General features: G+C 36.3%; 1 protein-coding gene across 1 annotated transcript; it reads left to right on the top strand.

The window, feature by feature from the left end:
* The first annotated feature begins 2,004 nt into the window (after positions 1–2,004).
* On the top strand, positions 2,005–18,408 carry LOC136031749 (phosphatidylinositol 4-kinase alpha-like). Its single transcript, XM_065711477.1, has 4 exons — positions 2,005–2,068; positions 13,444–13,734; positions 16,389–16,666; positions 17,837–18,408. Exons 2-4 carry the CDS (start codon positions 13,561–13,563, stop codon positions 17,949–17,951), a joined length of 567 nt encoding a protein of 188 aa, XP_065567549.1. The 5' UTR covers positions 2,005–2,068; positions 13,444–13,560; the 3' UTR covers positions 17,952–18,408.
* Positions 18,409–22,132: the final 3,724 nt, after the last annotated feature.

Here is a 22,132-nt window from a genome sequence, read left to right as displayed (position 1 = left end):
TAGGTAAAATTTTGAAGCAGCTTCTTAAGAACACCTATCCTTACTACAACCAATAATCTAAAGTCATCCAGATAACAATAACAGCTTGATAAGTGAAGTTTCTTGGGTATGTACAGCCAAGAAAAAGATTGAAGGTGATTCCACATTTTATCAGAGGATATGTCAGCCACATTTTCCCCTTTAGATTAAGGATTGACGAGTTTTTATTATCAAAAGCCCTTAGTCCTCAGTTTTATAGATTGTGAGAAAGTGTTTGATTCAGCTGACACAAAGCTTTAGCGAAGGCTCTATTCCTGTATGGTATACAAGGTTTATACATCAAAGTGATATGTGCTATATATAACAAAGACAGCGGGAAAACGCAGAATCCAATGGGCGAAATAAAAACATAGATTTAGATTATGCTGATGATTTAAGCATCCTTGATTAAAATACAAGTGAAATAAATGAATTTCTAAAGTTTTTACGAGTTCGGGGTGCAAAAATAGACTTCAAAATTAATGTCAAGAAAACGAAGAAAACGAAGGAATAAGTGAAGATGAATAGGTGACGCTTGGTAACTAGAACATTGATCAAGTGAACAACTTCACATACCTAAATTTATTTTTTATAGTAAGGACAGCGACTGTAGCGAAAGCATAAAGGGTCGAAAATCCAGACTGTTTTGTCATGCTTTAAAAAAATTGATAAGAAAACAAAGATAGGTCTACAAAACAAGAATAAAATTTTGGATGCTAAAGTGATGACAATAATCAAGTAATCCTCTAAAGTGTGAGTGATCAGAAAAACAGAAAAGGAGTTTGATATATATTTTGCAGAGAGATTATCTACAGATTGTTTTGGCCACTCAAATAACTGATCATATATTACATAGTAGGTTAAACGAAAAATATGATTCAATCTCATTCTGTAGGAATATGAACAGAAATAAAGAGAGATGCCTAAGACACGTTCTTTGGACAAACAATTATTTATTGCTAATGATTGTCTTTGTCAGCCAACCATTTAGGATGAAACAAAAAGCGAGTCGTTCACGAATTGGGTGGGAGGGTGCCATAAAAATATTTAAAGAAAATGAAAATTTCATAAGAGGGTGTAAGGAGGAGCTTTGGAATACATTGGGATGGAGGAGCCACGCGCTCAGGTGGCTTGGTGCTGCAGTGAGTTGTTAGTAGTTGTAATAAACGCGTTATCATGAGTAGTCATAAGATAGGTATTCTAATTTTATTTGTAGTTCTACTGAATTTACTAAAATGTCTTGAATAATTGTGTCACTTCTCCCCAAGCTGCAAACGAAAATTATCCAAAGTGTCTTCTGTCATGGGCAGACTGCATCCTCGCCTTTTGCGATAACTGAACATCAGTTATACAACGAAACTACGGATCTTCAACGCTTTAATCGGTTACGTGATGTTTTACAAAGCGGAGACATGGCAAGCATCAGCTGCAACCCTCAAGAAAAGCAATTTATTTCATGCAAAGAGCCTGATGAGGAAGGAGGGCCTACGATGGTCCGACTTCGTCAGCAATGAGAAGCTTCTGCAGCTCACAAAGCAGTCTCTGTTTTCGACTCAGGCAAAGACGATTTACGACTTTTACCCTATCAAAGCTGATTGGAAGCAACCTTGTGGCCGACCGAAGAAACGTTGATCTGACAGCCTCTCCGATTTCTTGACGATAGCCAACATCAGACAGGGCAAAGAGCAAATACTCGCCATGGACCGAAGCAGATGGAGGAGGCAGACGTCACTCTACGCCCAGCAGCGCCCGGCAGGAAATTTAAGTCAAGTCTTGAATAAATTTAGTTTTGAGGAATAATATTTATAGAACATTTTGGCAGGAAAATGAAGATTGACGAGTGCAACCTCCAATTTTTCCGGCCGCGAAAAATTGATCAGTTGGATATTTGTATCACACGACTTTCACTTATAGCTGCAACCATGATGTACGCGTTAGCTCTCGGCTCTCGGGACTAGTTAGTGATTTCAAATTTTACAACAAAGTCTCATATTCATTATGTTAAAAATTTGAAAATGGCGGGATAGTTCCTGTAAAAAAATACAACATAGTAAATGCTGTTTAAGTTTTCTGAGTTAAAGGATTATGCCTAGTTTTCCAGAATAAAATTGTGTCTTTTTTCTTATAAGCTGCTTTTTCTCGTAGAATATCTCATTAGCCAATTTTGGCAGCTGTTTTGAAATCCACCATACTGGTGTAAATTTAAAATGTGATCCAAATGAATGTTATATTTAGAATGCAATTCTGGGTATATTTTTGCACAATAAGGGGTGAGGGCGGCTTATATGGTCTTTAAATAGGCTAGACTGAGAAATTTTCTAGAAAACTTGGAAAAAAGTGGAGATAAAGGTTCCCCCTCTTCAGAATGTGTTAACCATGATCATTCTGCATATTTTAGAGTAAGAACTGTTTTCTTATGTCTAGCTGGTCTCATCAGCTCATAATACTGGTTGGCCAATTAAAAGATTTGTATGCATATAGCCTACTCTGGAAAAATTAGCTATGTGATGGTGTCCTGTTTTGTTTAATGAACTAGGCTAAATGAAATAGTGTAGGTCTAGCCAAAAATTCTGTAACATATTTAATAAGCACTTAAATTTGATACCATAGGCCTTGTATGCTAGTCAGGTTAAGGTTAATTTGAGGCCCAAGGAAAAGTTTTAGGTAGGTTAGTTTGTTGAATAGGCCTCTGAAAGTTTTCAAAAAGTAAGGTAAGATCTTAGACAAGCTACTTTTTGCTATCTTGGAAAGGGACTAGGCTAGATTAGGGAAATGAAACTCAGAATTTCTCTACATAGCAAAGTTTGTCTAGAGAAGGTACTTCATCTTCTTCTTTTTCAGCAGTTGCAGGCTTTTCAGTCAAGACTGTTCAGCCTTTTTCCTTTTGACTCACTCTGTGAGATAGACAGAGCTACTGAGTTGGTTAGACCTAGTTGATTGGTTAGTGATTTGGTTTAGGTACTTTGCTTTCCTAGAGGGCACTGAGCTTTGTTGATTTTTGAAAACCCTTGTGTTATGAAGATAAAATCTTGGGTAAAATTTTAGTTTAGTGACTTCTTGCTATCTCAGAAAGGGATTAGGTTAGGAAAGTGAAACTTTCAGGGATGAGTCTAGAGGCTAAAGTATGTCCCAGGAAGGTATTTTTGAAGCACTTACCTATACTCCCTCTCCCTCTAGAAGGTCCTGACCTTTGACAACCTTAAAAATATGTGTTATAAAAGTAAAACCTTGCAAAATAGATCTTGTGCATGAATAAAGTAAAACAAAATTGTTTTCAGCTTCACAACTTTGCTCAATCCTAATTTGAAAGGTTTTAAAGATGCAAATCCATTTCCTAAATTCTGATAAATTAACTTTTTAGGGCCCTCTAGAGGGAGAAAGAGTGGATGTGGGTACTGTAAAATACCTTCCTAGGATATACTTTAGCCTGTAAACCCATCCTCAAAAGTTTCATTTTCCTAACCTAACCACTTTCCAAGTTAGCAAGAAGTCACTAAACTAGAATTTTACCAAATCTTGAAAAATAGATCTTCTGCACAGCCTAAGTAATATACATGAAAAGCATATTCAGCTTCACAACTTTGCCTTTTCCCAATTCATGAAGTTTCTAAAATCTGCAAGTGCATTTCCAAAATTTTGAAGAATTCCAATTCCAGAATTTGTATGAGGGTATTTGAATTTGTATACAGTCCTTTCACCCCTTTGACTGCAAGATGGCACTAACAATCCTTCTTGTTCATCCTCTCTTCCCTTCTGTTTGGTTTATTGGAAGTGCAAGTACTTGAGCTGCCTGTCCCCTGTAGTTTAAGGCCAAGAGGCCAGCTGGTACCAATACTGCTCTTCCTACTCACTCTTGCTCTCTTCTGCACAGTAGATCTTCATTAATAAATTAGCTTGTTTTCCATTGTCTTTTTCATAATTTGGATCATCACCCTATAAATCAGCCTTTCAGTATTAGGAGGTAGTTGTAAGCTGATAATGGAGTAAAACATTTTTTCAATCTTAATGTTATTAGTTTGGGTGCTAGTATATGGCAATCAAAAAATATGTGTTGGGGAGTTTCCTCTGTTGTTAAACACCACCTACATAATGGTGAATGATATAAATTCCATTAAAAACCAAACAGAATTCAGAAAAAGATATCCTGATTTTAGTCTATAGTACCACACTGTATCTTCTCTAGAACAAAATAGGGAATTTTGAAATGGTAGACACTATTTGTCCACGGCATTTCATAATATTTTGTAGGTTCTTTAATTTTGATTCTTGCTGGGGGTCAATATTTGCTGCTTCATATGCTAGCCTATCAGCAGTCATGTTATGAATCAATCCTTTATGACTAGGAATATGCTGGAAGCAAACAAAATTACTGCATTTATTTAATCTTTTTAGATCATCTCTTATTAATTTTAAATCTGAATCAGCAGCCTCATAATTTATTTTTCTTATTAATTGAATTGCAGAATTTGAATCTGTAAGGAATTAACACATTCTTTGACAAAAGGTTTAGTCTGGTCATAGTTTCAAGTGCTTTATGTATAGCAAATAACTCTGCTGACAGAATTGAATTGTGGGATGGAAGAGTTGCTGATATATTCAAGGAAACATGAGGAATACACACCCCTGCTTCTGCTCTTGATCCTTTTACTGAACCATCTGTGAAGGCTTGAATATGTTCAGGAAAATATGAGGATATCTTTTAGCAAAGAGTTGACAGACACACTGATCTGAATAATGTGACTTGTCTTTAGAAACTAACTGAAGATGACATTCAGGAGCCACTATTTCCCATGGTAGAGATTTTGGAAAAGGGTAACTATCCACACATTCACTTTTCCAATTTTTGGTTATCTTTTAGATAATTTTCCTGCAATTGAGTGGGTTGAAGGAACTGGACATATTTCATCTAATAGTAGAGACTCACCTTTTTTATCTTGCCTTTCAAATAATTTTCTTCATCAGACTATTGATAAGCCTACACGCTATAGAGCTGATCAGAACCCCTTGCTGTTAGACCTTGTCATTTTGCGTGATACTGATTCCCTCATTTGTAGTGATTATTTACTGCCAATTGCTAATAGTGACCACCTAGTTATTCTGTCTGTGTTGTCCCTAAATAGTCATCCTCAACCTAGATTTCGTCCTCAGACTTTCACCAACTATGAGGCAATACAGCAGGAACTTTCATCTGCAAACTGGTCAATGCTTATCACCAGTGACATCAATGAGTCATGGCTAAATTTCAAAAAAACTCTTCTTGCTCTTGAAAAGAAGCATTCCAGGGTTATTTTTAGGAAACAGCCCAAAACACTTCCCTTCCTCACTAAGGAAGTTAAGAAGCTGATTAACCAGAAATCTAGAGCTTGGAAACAGTATATGAAGAAGAGGAACCAGGAGACCCTGTCATTTTATAAGGCAGTACGGAATCGTGTAACAGATTCTGTAAAAAAAATTGAAATCTGCCTATGAGGAAAATTTGGCTTCTGAGATCAAGTTAAACCCAAAATCTTTTTGGAGACATGTCTCTTCTAAAAACCCAAATCATCATACTATTCCTGACCTTGTTGACCACAGTGTATTACACTCATCTCCAATAGATAAGGCTAACATTCTAAATGCACAATTTGCTCCTGCCTTTACCCAAAATTCAGGTACCTCCTCACCAGATCCTCCATTGCATGAAGTGCTTTTCCCTATGCCTGATCTGTCAGTAGGTGAATTAATGGTTTTCAATAGCCTTGAGAAGCTTGATGTAAATAAGTCAAAGGGACCAGACGGTGTTCATCCACGTCTTCTTAGGGAGTGTTGAAAAGCTCTCAGCTACCCCCTGTGCATGCTGTTCTGGTTATCTCTTCAAAATGGGGAACTACCGCATGATTGGAAAACATCTCATATAACCCCAATCCATAAAAAGGGACGAAGAGACTCAGCAGAGAATTACCATCCCATAAGCATCACCTCTGCAGTTGTTAAGATGCTTGAGAGATTTGTTAATAAAGCTCTAATTGAACATCTTGAGGTCAATAATATCCTTTCCACATCACAACATGGTTTCAGATCTGGTAGATCTGTGGACACTAACCTTATCCACACATATGAATTAGTGACTACACTGCTTGATGAGGGTTTTTCTGTCGACATGATTCTTCTTGATCTGTCCAAAGCATTTGACAAAGTTTGTCATGAATTCCTCATAATCAAAATGAGGGCTGCATGTGTCAATGAAGGTGTTGCACAGTGGATTATGGGCTTCCTTTCTGAAAGATCACGGAGTGTCAGAGTTTTTGATTTGCAAGGAACTCCTCATTTCTCTTTTCCCACAACTGTATTAAGTGGCGTGCCCCAGGGCACTATTCTTGGACCAACACTTTTCAACTTCTATGTTAACGAATTACCCACCCCTCTTTCAAATCTTTTTACCCTTTATGCTGATGACTCAAAACTAGTTGGAAAAGCGGCTACTCCCTCTGACCAGCAATCAATTCAAACAGATCTTGATAGTCTAGAAAGATGGGCTAACATGTGGCTTCTGACTTTCAATGTTGACAAATGCCATGTAATTCATTTTGGCAAAAATAACAAACATCATAAGTATTTCCTTCAAGACAACTTCCTTTCTGCTGTTTCTGATGAAAGAGATCTTGGGGTTATTGTAGATCACCAATTAAAGTTTAGCAGCCATGCTAAGTCTGTTTCATCTTCTGCAAATAAAACCCTCGGTATCGTAAAAAGAACCATCTCCAGCCAACACCCTAGAGTTCTTATGAAGTTATATAAGGCGCTTGTACGTCCACGCCTGGAGGTTGGAATGTCATTGGCAGCCCCTTTCTTCAAAAAAGATAACAAGTTGCTTGAGGATGTCCAGTGTTGTGCCACTAAGATGGTTACCAACATGAATAAATTTCCATACAAAGAAAGACTACGTTGTTTGAAGCTGCCGACGCTGACATACCGACGGAAAAGGGGTGACATTATTTTAACCAAAAAAATCCTCTCTAAAAATACCCTTCCTGGTCTCTTTGCACAGCCCTTGCATTCTGGCACTAGAGGACATTCTTTGAAGCTCTCCATGCAGCGTTCCACGAGTAGACATAGAAGCCACTTCTTCAGCCAAAGAATCATCAATATGTGGAACCAGCTCTCTGAAGAAACAGTTTCTGCTACTTCAATTGATATGTTCAAGTCCCACCTTGATAGGGAATGGCTCTGCCAGGAGTTCCTTTACAATTGGGAAGCTGCAGAGTCCTCCAAAAGAGTCTAATCTAACAGCCACAATCTACACCAAACAAATTCTTTTTTTTTCTCATGGAACATCACAAGGATGGATAATCCTTATATCTCTCCAAGCTGCAATTTAAGGTAATAATGGCTAAAAGAAGATAGTAGGTGTTGGGCTTAGCAGGATTTCCAAAAGTGGAGGGAAAAACTGCATGAATTTTGCCATATGTTTATATTTTTGTGAAGTAGCAGTTTCTCCATATAGTAGCCCTGTTTTTCAGAGCAGGTAGTCCATAGAGCTCTTTAAGCTTAATCACTGCATTATGTTTGTGGAACCCCAAAGCAATTCTGATGGCTGAATTTTGGAGTGTCTCAAGGGTATTGAACAAAGTAATGGGAATGTTTGTAAGAAATTGAACATCATATTCCAATTTAGATCAAATATATGTTTTGTAAAAGTTAATAATCAACTTTGGTGAAGATCCCATTTAGATCCTGCAAGTTGTTTTAGGATGGTTAGCCGTTTTAAAATTTTTACTTTTAACATAATTAAATATGGTTGCCATTTTAATCAAGAATCATGCCCAGTAGCCAAACTGATGGCTCATAGACTATCTCACTCTCCTCTAACCTTAAGGGTTTCAGAAGGGTTACTTGTTGTTTATGGAACACAATTGCATTTGTTTTTAGTATAGAAACGGACATTCCAAAAGCTTTAGAAAACAGGCACACATCATATATGTCTTCCTGAATGATGTTTTGGAGTAAAGTTATATTCTTATGTCTGTTCCACGCAAGAAGATTGTAAGCAAATTCTCCATGTTTTGACTGGCTTCTAAGTTTTAGTTCAGAAATATATAATGTAAATAAAAGAGGGCTTATGACAGTTCCTTGTGGGAGACCATCTTTAACTTGCTTTCTTGCAGGCAGTATTTCATTAATCTGTACTTGAAAGGAATGATCACATAATAAATCCCTTATAATTGAGATCACCAGAGGTGGACAATTTTTATTATGCATAATTTCTTGGAAGTTCTTGTGTTTTACATTTCCATATGCATCTGTCCAATCAAACAATACATCAATACCAACTTTGCCCTCCTGTAAAGCATCTTTCATATCTGTTTTTATTCTGGTTATGTTGTCCATTGCACTATGACTCTTTCTAAAACTTGTCTGAGATTGGGGTATTATTTTATTTACCTCTTGAAACCATTCTAATCTCCTTAAAATTGTTTGCTGAAAAAAAATATTTTGCCCATAGTGGGGAGAACTGATATTGGTCTGTAAGATACAGGATGTTCTGGTTGTTTTTCAGGTTTGAGGATTGGGTAAATAAGTGTAATTTTCCAGAGGGTAGGAAATTTCCCTTCTCTCCTTGCGTTATTACATACTTCCAGGAGTTCAGCTAAAAAAATGTCAGGTGTTTCAATCAACCACTTGATGTGTATCTCGTCATATCCTGGGGCTGAATTTAAGTTGCATCTTTCAATAGCTGTCTGTAACTCAGATAACAAAAAAGGTAACATTAACCACTTCTTATGTTGTGCTACAGAAGGGAGGACACATACAGGTGGATTTGGCAAAACAGTGTCTAGAGGTTTTTTTCATTAATGTATTTGCAAAAATATCAGCTTTTAGAAAATCAGAAGCTACTAATTGACCCTGTTGTTTTATTTCTTATTTGCAATCATAAAGTGTCAGTCTCTTGCCGTTCATCTTGCTTACTTATTGGTGAATCTTAGATACTACAGTTTGATGATCTATGTTAGTCATAAATTTTTCCCATGTCTCTCTTTTGGCCTGTAAACATGTTTTTTTTTTTACTTTTGCTGAGCTGCGTTTATATTCAATTGCAGTGCTCATTGATGGATGTCTTTGAAATGCCTTTTTTGCTATGTTCTTAGCTTCCACTGCAGTAGAGCATAGTTCACTTCACCAATTTTTAATTCTCTTATTGCCAGTTGGAGCCTAAGTGTTGGGGCTTGTCTTGGGAATTGCTTTGTGAACAGCATCCATCATAATTTATATAAGTATTTTTACTTTATTATCAATTTGGGTAGACATTGTAGTCTTAATAGCGCAATGGTCACATTGTAGATCTGTTACTCTACTAATTGAAACCTGGTCAACAGCAGCAGGACCTAGTTGAATATCTATGGTTGAAAATTTTTTAGATTATAATATGTTGACAAATTATATGGTGTTAGAACTGCCATATGAGTATTTTCTAGCAGTAATCTTTCAACATTTTCCCTAGCTTGGTTTGATTGTTCAATATCTTCCCAATGAGGACTATGAGCATTTAGGTCACCAAAAATAAAGGAGTTGTGATCCTCTGCTTCTGTTGATAAAATATTATATATATCAGTATCCCCCTTTGGGTTATTCATAGATTTAATTATTAAAATTTCTCCTGGGCTTAAAGTGATTGATACTTCTACCATATCTATTTCATGGTCATGTTGCTTTAATGGTAATGGATAGTGGACTATTTTCTCAGCTATAAAAATGAGCACTCCACCCCCTTTTCTGCCAGAATCTCTATCTTTTTGATAGCGTTTGTATCCTGGTATGGACACTTCATATTATTTAAATGTGTTTCTTGGAGACAAATTACATCCACTTTTTCTTTATTAATATACACGCTAAGTTCCATCATTTTTGTATTATTATGTGAAAATGAATTCCACTGTAACACTATCAGTTTATCTATGTCACTAACATTGTTAATTAGTTGGGGGTTTGTTTTCTTATCATTGGGGAACTTGATTATTTTTGGCTACAACAATAGTAATTAGTTTCTTAAATTCATCTGTAACTTCTTTCAGCAATGACTCTGGAACATGCTTTTCTAGTGTTTTCTCACATAGTTCGTTTTGTTCTACAAACAAAAGTTTTGCCTACTATCGACAGCCTGTTCCCATTTACCAGCCCATACAAAAACAAAGTATTTCTATATGTATACTACAATACATATCATATCAAAAATTTTTAAATATCAAAATACCCGTAGTTTATATCTTGACCTTTTTAGATAACTTATGTCTTTTCAAACAGTTCATGGTGACGAACTGTATGTAAGGAGAGACCTGGCTCAATAGTAGCCAAAACTAATAAAAATACAGTTTTGATACCAGTAGATATATCAAAAGAATTAGATTTTTATGCTGATTTTAAATATATAAGTTCCAGCAAGTTTAAAACTATCCATGAAAAGTTACGAACCTGGGAAAATTTGTCCTATTTTAGAAAAAAGGAGGAAATGGCCCCTATTAATCATAGAATTTTAATGAAAGTATCAGAGAACCCTAAAATAGAGGTTTCAAGCTCCTTTCCACACAAATATGGAATTTTGTAATGTGACCAAAACGTTAGAGGGCAACTAGGCCTCCTCTTACGCTAATTTTTTGCTAAAGTCACTGGATCAAGATTTTGAGATAGGCATTTTTTTTTAGCATGGTCGAAATATCTAATAACTATGTCTTTGAGGATTACTTAATGTCCCACAACCCCCGGGGGAAGAGCTACAAGTTATAAACTTTGCCCATTGCTTACACATAGTAATGGTTTTTGGGAAGTGTACAGACGTTTTTAGGGGGATTTTTTGGTTCAGTTAATAATAATTTATTTATCACCCACTTTACAAAACAGAGGTTAAGTGGAGTAAATAAAAAAGAAAAACAAGAGCTAAGAGCTCATGTGGCACTTGTGACAAGGCTGAAAGAGCCAAGAGCTCATATGGTATGAGCTCTAGCAAAATTCTAAGAATCAGTAGATCAATTTAAAAGGAAAATCAGAGGCTCAATGCCGATCGGGATTTAAAATAAGAGCTCTAAGTCACGAAGTCCTTCCAAATATCAAAATTCATTAAGATCCAATCAACTCGTAACAACTCGTAAGTTGTAAATACCTCATTTTTTCAAATTTTTCCTCTCCCTTCAGCCCCCCAGATGGTTGAATTGGGGAAAACGACTTTATCAAGTCCATTTGTGTAGCTCCCTGACATGCCTACCAATTGTCGTCGTCCTAGCATGTCCAGAAGCACCAAACTCGCCAAAGCACTGAACCCCACTCCCTAACTCCCCCAAAGAGAGCGGATCCAGTATGGTTACGTCAATCACGTATCTACAACATTTGCTTATTCCACTCAACGAGTTTCATCCCGATTTCTCCACTCGAAGCGTTTTCCAAGATTTCCGGTTTCCCCCTCCAACTCCTTCCAATGTCAACAGATCTGGTTGTTATTTGAACAATCTTAATTTCATTAAGATCTGGTCACCTGTTCTTAAGTTAAAAATACCTCGAATTTTCTAATTTTCCTCAATTAACACCCCCAGCTCCCCCAAAGAGAGTGGATCCGTTTCAATTATGTCAGTCAGGTATCTATAACTTGTGCTTATTCTTCCCTTCAAGTTTCATCCTGACCTCTCCACTCTAATAGTTTTCCAAGATTTCCGATTTCCGACATTTCTATTTCCCCCTCCAGCCCCATATGTCCCCGGATCCGATTCGAGTTGAAAATGAAGCATCTGAGACATAAGCTCCTTCTATATATCAAGTTTCATTAAGATCCGATCACCCATTTGTAAGATAAAGATACCTCAATTTTCACAGTTTCCAATCTGCTCGGGATTTAAAATGAGAGCTCTAAAGCATAAGATCCCTCTAAATATCAAATTTCATTAAGGTCTGATCACTGGTTCTTAAGTTAAAAATACCTCATTTTTCTAATTTTTCCGAATTACCACCCCCCCCCTCCACCCAAGAGAGCGGATCCGGTCTGGTTATGTCAGTCACGATCTTGGACTTGTGCTTATTCTTCTCACCAGGTTTCATCCTGGTCTCTTTGCTTTAAGCGTTTTCCAAGATATCCGGTCCCCCCTCCCAATGACGCTGGATCCGGTCGGGATTTAAAATAAGAGATCTGAGTTACGAGGTCCTTCTAAATGTGAAATTACATTAAGATCCAATCACTCCTTTGTAAGTTAAAAATACCTCATTTTTTCTAATTTTTCAGAATTGACCTCCCCCCCAACGCCCCTCCCCCAAATAGATCGGGTCCGTTCTGGTTATGTCAATCACGTATCTAGGACTACTTATTTTTCCCACCAAGTTTCATCCTGATCCCTCCACTCTAAGCGTTTTCCAAGATTTTAGGCCCCCCCCCCAATTCCCTCCAATGTCACTGGATCCGGTTGGGATTTAAAATAAGAGCTCTGAGACAAGATATCCTTCTAAATATCAAATTTAATTAAGGTCCAATCACCCATTCGTAATTTAAAAATACTTCATTTTTTCTAATTTTTCCAATTTCACCACCCCCCCCCACTCCCCCCCTTCCAGATGGTTGAATCGGGGAAACAACAATTTCTAATTTAACCTGGTCTGGTTCCTGATACACTCGCCAAATTTCATTGTCCTAGCTTACCTGGAAGTGCCTAAACTAGCAAAACCAGGACAGACTGACCGACAGAATTTGTGATTGCTATATGTCACTTGGTAGATATCAAGTGCCATAACAAGAAACAAAGTTAATCACAAGCAGAAAAAAGATGGATAAGGTGATGAAAACACCCCAGTCCATAAAGCGCATCAATAGCTAGCTTGACACATAATTTTTCGAAAACACCAGTAATATCTGTTGCACAATATTTCTTAACCAGTTTTGTATTCCGGTTAGAACAAGGCGAATATAAAAGAAATTTGCAGTACTGGTAATAATTTATATGAATACGTTTTAGATCACTGGTCAAAAGAAGCGGCCGGATACTGGTACCAAAGAGTACAGAATGATCATAAAAATTTGAGTAAAGCCAAGGTAGAGCTCTTCTCCTATAGTGTCTACGATTTGTGACAATCTTAGAGTAACCGAGCCTCAGCTTATCACTAATATCTTTGACAGCACGAGACTGGAGAATGTATATAATATGCTATTCGGAATGGGTCTTTTCTTCATCTTCTTCTATTGTAGGAGCAATTTTATATTGCAGGAATATACCAAAGTATGTTCTCTGGTGAATTGTATGGTGATAGTTTTGGCCATAACATGAAGCCATAATTTTTTTTTTTTTTTTTTTTTTTTAGTGATTGACAATGGTTTGCCACTTCCAAGAGCGAACCACGCAGCTCATTTATGCCCAATTTAGAGTTTGTTTGATAGCCCTATTTAGTCTTTTTGATTACACCACTTATTTTTCGTTTTAGTTGGAGCCATTGTATTGTGATGAATGTCAGAGAATTATCAATGACTTAGTAGATGCAGCCAAATCCAGAAACATTGAGGAGTTGAGTTCAGCTTATATCTTTGCAACAACTTTTGTTATGAAACCGGTCCACACTCATGTGTATCGGTTACTTAGAGCCATTTGTATTTCACCGCTTCAGTTTTTTGAAGAGGCTCCAATGGAGATGGCAGTGGAATCCTGGTGCTATATTTTTGATGCCAGACCAGACCTGGAGTTGTTACTAATCAATGAAATACTTTTGGCTTGGAAGGTGAGGTGAATCGATGCCACATTTTAACTCGTTGTGAAAAATTGGACAAGTAAAGTTCAAATTTAGTGCAAGAAATTCTGAATAAAAATCCGCCCTAAAATTCCTGCATGTTTTTTTTTTTTATTATTATTATTTATACTAGCCCGAATTGCGGAATTTACTGCTCTAATTTTAATGGTTTCTTTTAAGCTGATTTAATTCATTTCAATTTTTCACCCAATTAGAAAATCTGTATACTTTATTAGACATATTTAACTTCCATAAATTCAACCAAACCGAGTTTGATCTATACTATCCCATTTGGTAAATACCAGCCTAACCTGGCTTTGCCATGTTGGGACATCATCATGACTGGGAAGGCTCCAGTTCCATTATAAATTTCCCTTTATAACAAGGATCCATATCCCAAAACTAAAAGAAAGTGGTACAAAACTTCAATTTGAATCATAAAATGATGAAATAAAGATTAAGATCCTTCAAAGCAATTGTTGGCGCATGGGGCGTCGAATTGGCTCTAAAGTTGTGCTACCACGGGGTTATTTGTAATAATAGAGACTGATTATTTGTCCATGAAAAATCTTAAAACTTGCTTGTTCTGGAAAATTCGTGCATAGCTTTTAAGGTTACGCACGTGTCCTTTCTCTGTCCGAAGCGGGTAACCTGTCTCTTGCATTGTCAAAATCTTTATGTGTTGTATCTATTCATTCAAAGACATATGTATGTTTGTTAACACAAGAAGAGGCCTTATTAATTCTTATATAATCCAGGTGATTTCTCAAGGTAAGAGGAGTCTCTTTACTCCCCGATGGTTTCTCACTAACGTCGGTCATAGGTACCCAAACCAGAATTAATTTGGATTTTAAATGAGGATAGGAGCTTGCTGATTCTGGACTCCAAAAACTGTGATAACGGCTTTGTGAATGCAGGATAAGAGGCTAAAATTATGATTTAATCACAAACAGACCAATAAAAAAATCTGAATTTATATAATTGTCTTTAGGGTGTGGGATATACCATAGTATCTTAACGAGAAGTTTATTATGAGTCAAATGAGAACCTTCGCCATTACTGTCTGGAATTGCCTTTCGTAGTTTTAAAACGTAATTGAAACTTCTTATCTGAAGGAATTAATTTTTCATTTTCTAAGGATCTGAGGCAGTGGGATGCTACATCTCCCTGTAAAAAGACCGTGCAACGAAACGTTGATACGACGCCATATGTACCATCAACGACCATGGAGCTTTATCCTTGTATTTCCTGATTCTTTATAACAAGGGAGTGAACCGGAAGAATAATTATCCTAAGCATCTGTATTGTGCAAAAGATGAAGAAAACTGTTTTAAATACTTCTAATACTACTAACAACTGACTACAGTATCAAACCACCTGAGACTGGTTCAGCTGTGCACATTCCTAATCAAGTTAGCTAATCCTAGTGCCCCATGAAAATCCATAAATAAAGTCCTGTATCCCTGTTTAAAATTTAGAACAGCCATGGATAATTTTTAAGAGAAAATAAAGGGATGGCTCTTATGACTAAGTTTTGATTTTGTGGAGTCAGAATATCAACTAAGATTAGTTTCTCGTTTTCTTCCATCTGTATCTATCAACTTCTGTATTTCTACCATAATGGTTCTGGCAATTAAGGATAGTTTTTTTCCCTTTACTATTAAGCAACCTCTGAATGTTGATTAAACCATATAAAATAATTTTGTCTTTTAATTACACAGTACATCGCTCGGTAAATAATGATTGTGTCACGAACAAAATTCGAGTCTCTATTTTCTAATCAGTTGAAAGGAAACAAGAAGAAAGATTTGATGTCAACTATGATAAATACCACTAAAAATAAGAAAGGTTAGAAGCTTCTAATAGACAAGAGTTTTCAGTACTTTTCTCTCAATTATAGACAAAAAGAAAACGGAAGTAAAAATAAGCCTTGTTTTTGTTTTGGCCCAGATTACGTCGCTACCTCTTACATGTAAAGGAATAGTTGCAGCATCTTGGATAGACATTGGAAACATAGAAATGTGGTAGCCTACCCTATATGCGGGGATTAACTATTTTTCTTTCTAAATCACTTTATTTAGTTTCCTGAAAACCAAAATCGGCAATCGACATCCCGATGATACCTTCAAGTTTGTTGGGGCTGTGAAATAAGGTACTTCCTCGACTTTTGATTCAAAGAGACTCAACCCGGTTACCAAAGAGATGACTTTTCGTTTATCATTCAGAAATATGATAATCATCATATGGTGAAGATATTTTTTTTCAGATATGTTCGTATTAAAAAAACTGCTACTAGCACTACTACTGTGGTACCCAGCTACTGTGTGTAGCCAGCTGAGACCATCACAGCTGCGCATGCTCCGTCTCTACCCCAATATATTCAAAGTCTTAGCTTTTTTCTCCTCCTTTGAGATTCTAGTCTTATTTCATTTCTTCCTTACGACCTGTTCCCATTCCATTCAGGACGAAGTTCTTTTTGTTTGACTCCAGATGGATGGACAAAAAGCATAATCTTTGGCAATCTGCCAACCTTCATCCATAAAACATGGCCTAGACAGCCTAGACTTTCTTTCATTATAGTTCTAGAAAGGACATTATTGCCCTTTCATATAAAAGTATGAGGTATTAATTCTTACTTTTTGCAGAAAACTGTTGAACAGGAGATGGGTCTCTTTTCCCTCGATGTACCTGAAGATAATCCATTAGCTGCAGATGAAGACAGTATTCTCGAGCCTAGACCACCTAATGTTGCTGATCATGACATTTGGATCTATTTCTTTCTTGAAAGAATAGCACTGGCAAAGTACCAAAGTCAAGATTGTATGGGACACTTCGCTGAGATGCTGCATGACTGCTTAAGTCTGGATATTGGGAGGCAGAATCATATAAGCAGGCATCCTGCTGCCTGTGGAACTCGGTTTGAGTAAGTTAGGCAGCCTAGTTGTTTAAGATCTATATAAATTAAGGCCAAGTTCTTATAGACAGTGGAAAGCTTTGTCCAGTGTGAACGACCAAGCGACGCCACTCTGTGTTATGTAAATGGTATATTTGTATTCAAAATCCAATTTTCAAAAATGTTCCTCGGAACTGGAGCAGACAGGGAATGTCTGTTCAAAAAAAGAATACCAACTTGGTGTTCTATTTCGATTTTGTTTGTCAACTATAAATGCACAACATCAAATAACACGAAAATATAAATTTTTCTTCCAGTTGGCTCTATGGCCAGAAGAACAGGGAGAAAGGGAAAAAAGTGAGAAAAAAATAAAAAAGTAAAACGGAGAAAGAGCAACTGAACGATATTTATCTCATTTGTTAACTTATTTCAAGTGATGCGAACAAGACCACATACAGTGGGAGAGGGCGGATTTTGAGCCCCCAAATATCTATTCATAGTAATTAGTGGTAGTTCTTTGCTTGGAAGATAATTTTACTTTATTTGTGCTAATTTTTCTGCTTAATGGAGCTCGTTACTCTCTGTGAAAAACATGTTTTGTGGGAAAAGTTTTTAAAATTAATTACTTAAAAAGTTAAATAATCAATAAATGATAATTTATTGTAATTTATAATTAGTTAATTACTTGCTTGCTTAAACTTTGGTCATCCTGTGCTGAATGCCTCCCATAAGGTAGTAAAAGCACATATCAACGAAGACCTCTTGAGTTGTCATAGTCGAAAAATTATCTAAATTCATTATATATTAATGGGGTCAAAGTATAATTTTTTGGTAAAACCTGCCCAATCATACGAGGCTATAAAATTGGTGCATGAATCCAATATTTATTCAAAGCAATTTTGTAATTTTTTTTAAATAATTTAGTTGGTTCATGACAATCACATGACTTATATCTCATGACTGGAGGAATGAGTTGAAACTTTCCAGATTGTTTCCTTTTTTTGGGGGAGGGGACTTAGTTTTGTGTTCAGGGGAACTGGGCAGAAAAAATTATCCAGTCCACAGAAGAATACACATTATTGTATCTTTTTTTATCCTTGTCTTCCCACGTGCTTTTTGGCTAGATAAAACATGCAGGAATTTTAGGGCAGATTTTTACTCAAAATTTCTTGCACTAAATTCGAACTTCACTTTTTTCAGTTTCCAATTTTTCACAACGAGTTTCAATGTGGCATCGATTCACCTCACCTTCCAAGCCAAAAGTATTTCTTTGAATAGTACCAACTCCAGGTCTGGTCTGGCATCCAAAATGTAACACCAGGATTCTGCAGCTATCTCCATTGGAGCCTCTTCAAAAAACTGAAGCGGTGAAATACAAATGGCTCTAAGTAACCGATACACATGAGTGTGGACCGGTTTCATAACAAAAGTTGTAGCAAAGATATAAGCCGAACTCAACTCCTCAATGTTTCTGGATTTGGCTGCATTAACTAAGTCACTGATGATTCTCTGACGTTCATCACCATACAATGGCTCCAACTAAGACGAAAAACAAGCGTTTTTCGTTTTAGTTCAAAAAGACTAAATATCAAACAAGGCTATCAAACAAGCTCTAAATTGGGCACAAAGGAACTGCGTGATTCGCTCTCAGAAGTGGCAAACCATCGTCAATCACTAAAAAAAAAAAAAAAAAAAAAAAAACCTTTCTCTTGTGTTTGTTTGTAAGCCATGTATATAGAATTTTGTAGAATAAATGTATAGTTTATAGTAAAGACACTCTTCTTCTATCTCCTCTCACATGAACACTTGGTTTGAAAAATTCAGCTACATACTTACCAGCACATGCATACCAATATTAGATGTTTATCTATGTAAACCCAGACATCACCGGATAGGAATGGTAAAAAATTTGCACGACCATCACAACCATGGAAGAAAACAATCCTCAACAATACTTCTAAAGAAGGAAAAACCATAGGCTTTTTCCTGTTTATAAAATAGCCCATAGCTCCAAAATATAGCCAGATTTTAAAATAAGTACACTGTTATAACCGCCTTGTTTAATACGCCTAAATAGAAAACTCACTGTCCCGTGGGTTCAATAACGAGGAAAATTTGTTGGCTTAAAAAGCAAGAAAAGTGGTTCCAAGCACAATATTCTGCATCGACGGCTTATCTTTTGGTTTGTTCTCTTTGGCCAGAGGGGCACTGGAAAATCATATAGCTGTTTAAATGCTCATTCGAATGGAAAACTTTGTATTTGAAAGCCGTTCATAATTTACAAAAATAATTTTAAAACAAAATCAATTTTGTACGAAAATCTGCATTTTTTATAATCTATAGAAGCCAATTTTATTAACATATTTTTGCATACAAAAATCAAAATTGGTTTTTTAGCATTATAATCCAATTTAAGGGTTAGTCCCTTGTAATTTCTACTGCATCATTGGGTACTCTTGGCTTTATTTCAATACTGCTAACACCTTTAATTTTTACCAGCGTAAAACAACTCAAATCCAATAGTAAAAGAGGCTTAATAGGAAAAAAAAATCCACAACGTTATTGCTCTGAATTCATTTTCACTGCCGTTTTAAAAAAGATTATAGCTTAGAGAAACAATAAACTATCCAGTTCACTACTCAGTGAGAGGATCAACAAACTTTTGGTAAGCCTAACGGAAGACCCGTCGTGACAATATCCATAAGGTTTTCTGGAACCAAAACAAGTGCAATCAATCTTCAAACCTACGTCATAGAAAAGATCGTTTGGATTGACATAAATAATCAATAGACCAAATAAACAATGGATTGACATCTTGGAGAACATTTGAGGTGCGTTCCATAAGACTTTCTGGAACCCAAACAAGTTTCGTTAACCTTCAAACCTACGTCCTTGACAAGGTTGTTTGAATTTACGAAAACAGTAGACCTTCGTCTTGGAGAATTCCCTTAGGGGCGTAGCTTCCTGTTGGCTGTAGGCACCGTGGTACATCAGGGTTACAGCGGTAGCTAGCAGCCTAATAAGACACGGTCACGTCCCATACTAAGACACAATAGCTCATAGCTCCTAAAAAGTGTCTGATCCAAAAAAATGAACATTCTTAGGACCACCTCGACCAAAACTCCAATATAGGAAGCTTACAATTTTTTTTCTAGTACAATAAAGAAAATATATTGGCTTAAAAAAACAAGAAAAATGGCTTGAACAAGGATATTCTGCTCGACAGCATCTTTTTCTATTTTTATTGTCCTCCTTAGGCAGCATGGCACTGAAAAATCATAGAGACCTGTTTAATCGTTCATTTTAAAGGAAATTGATACATTTAGTGTGGTTTGCAATGAAAAAATTTTTTTCCAAAAGAATCGATTTTTACAAAAAAAACTGCTGTTTAATGTATAAGCTTGATAAATGACGTCATAATCGTAGGTTGTATAATCGTATGGTACCATAATTATGTAGTGCCTTACTGAGGATCATCTTTTACTGTTACAATCTAATTTATATATATAAAAATAAGTTGTTTATCTGTCTGTCGACTGACGTCATTATAAGGATTGAGATGTATGTCGTCATGAAGTTAGTCATCATATACCAATTCAAAAAACGAATGTATTCAAGCCGAAGTAGCTGAGTTGGTAAAGCGTTATGTTCCAGGTTCTAGGTCCGAGAGGTTCCAGGTTCGAACCTTGGCTTTAGCATTAATACAAAAGAAGAAAAAAAGGTAAAAACTACAAAAAAAACTAAAAAGAAAATACAAAAAAACTAAAAAATAAAAAAAACTAAAAAAAGGTAAAAAACTAAAAAAGAAAAAAAAGGTAAAAACTACAAAAAAAACTAAAAAAAGAAAAAAACTGAAAAAAATAAAAAAAGGAAAAAACTGAAAAATAAAAGAGAAAAAGAAAACTAAAAACCGGGACACAAGGAAAATAAATGACGACCGGGACACTCAAAGAGAAATTACAGACTGGGACACAAATAACGACCGGGACATATAAATGACGACCGGGACATTCAAGGATAAATTGCAGACCGGGACACAGGGAATATAAATGACGACCGGGACGCTCAAAGAGAAATTACAGACTGGGACACAAATGACGACCGGGATACTGGGAATATAAATGACGACAGGGACACAACTACAACGGGGACGCCGGGGGCACAGGGAATGTTCGATTAGCAATCACCATCAACAAAGCTCAAGGGCAATCATTAGAATAATGAGGCATAGATCTGAATACGGATTGTTTCTCCCATGGACAATTTTATGTTGCATGTTCTAGAGTCGGTAAACCTGACAATCTATTTATATGCACAGACAATGGGACATCGAAGAATGTTGTATATTCGCAAGTTTTACTTATTTAAAAACATACATATATATATATATATATATATACTAGCTGTTGGGGTGGCGCTTCGCGCCACTCCAACACCTAGTTGGTGGGGGCGCTTCGCGCCCCCCCAAGCCCCCCCGCGCGCGTAAGTCGTTACGCGCCATAATAGTTACGCGCCATTGTAGTTGTGTCCCTATGTCCCACCTGTGAATATAGATAGATATATATATATATATATATATATATATATATATATATATATATATATATGGTTTTAACTACGTAAAACTTGCGAATATACAACATTCTTTGCTGTCCCATTGTCTTTGCATATAAATAGATTGTCAGGTTTACCGACTCTTGAACATGCAACATATAATGGTCCATGGGAAAACAATCTGTATTCAGATCTATACCTCATGATTCTAATGATTGCCCTTGAGCTTTGTTGATGGTGATTGCTAATCGACCATTCCCTGTCCCGGTGTCCCGGTCGTCATTTATATCCCCCGGTGTCCCCGTTGTAGTTGTGTCCCTGTGTCCCGGTCGTCATTTATATTCCCTGTGTCCCGGTCGTCATTTGTATCCCGGTGTCCCGGTCTGTATATACATTCGTTTTTTAGTTTTGTTTTTCTCCTTTATTTTTTTCCTTTTTTTTTCTTTTTTAGCTTATTTAGATTTTTAGATTTTTTAGTTTTTTTATTAGTTTTTAGTTTTTTTTTCTTTTTAGTTTTTTTGTCCCGGTCGTCATTTATATCCCCCTGTTTCCCCCGGTGTCCCCGTTGTAGTTGTGTCCCTGTGTCCCGGTCGTCATTTATATTCCCTGTGTCCCGGTCGTCATTTGTATCCCGGTGTACCGGTCTGTATATACATTCGTTTTTTAGTTTTGTTTTTCTCCTTTATTTTTTTCCTTTTTTTTTCTTTTTTAGTTTATTTAGATTTTTAGATTTTTTAGTTTTTTTATTAGTTTTTAGTTTTTTTTTCTTTTTAGTTTTTTTGTAGTTTTTACCTTCTTTTTAGTTTTGTTAGTTTTTTTTTTTTACTTATGTCCTGGTCGTCATTTATACTCCCTGTGTCCCGGTGCTTTGTTGATTGCTAATCGAACATTCCTTTTGTCCTGGTCGCTTTCTCTTTGAGTGTCGTCATTTATTTTTTTCTT

Source organism: Artemia franciscana, chromosome 10 (genome assembly GCF_032884065.1).
Source record: "Artemia franciscana chromosome 10, ASM3288406v1, whole genome shotgun sequence".
In the NCBI taxonomy this organism is placed as follows: Eukaryota; Metazoa; Arthropoda; class Branchiopoda; order Anostraca; family Artemiidae; genus Artemia; species Artemia franciscana.
Note: the sequence above shows the minus strand (reverse complement) of the source record. Positions and strands in the feature narration are given on the sequence as shown.

Coding starts and splice junctions, on each gene's coding strand:
- LOC136031749 (XM_065711477.1), top strand. CDS start 13,561: ATGAAACCGGTCCACACTCATGTGTATCGGTTACTTAGAGCCATTTGT. Junction 13,735..16,388: donor AAATACTTTTGGCTTGGAAG/GTGAGGTGAATC, acceptor TACTTTTTGCAG/AAAACTGTTGAACAGGAGAT. Junction 16,667..17,836: donor GCCTGTGGAACTCGGTTTGA/GTAAGTTAGGCA, acceptor CACTTTTTTCAG/TTTCCAATTTTTCACAACGA.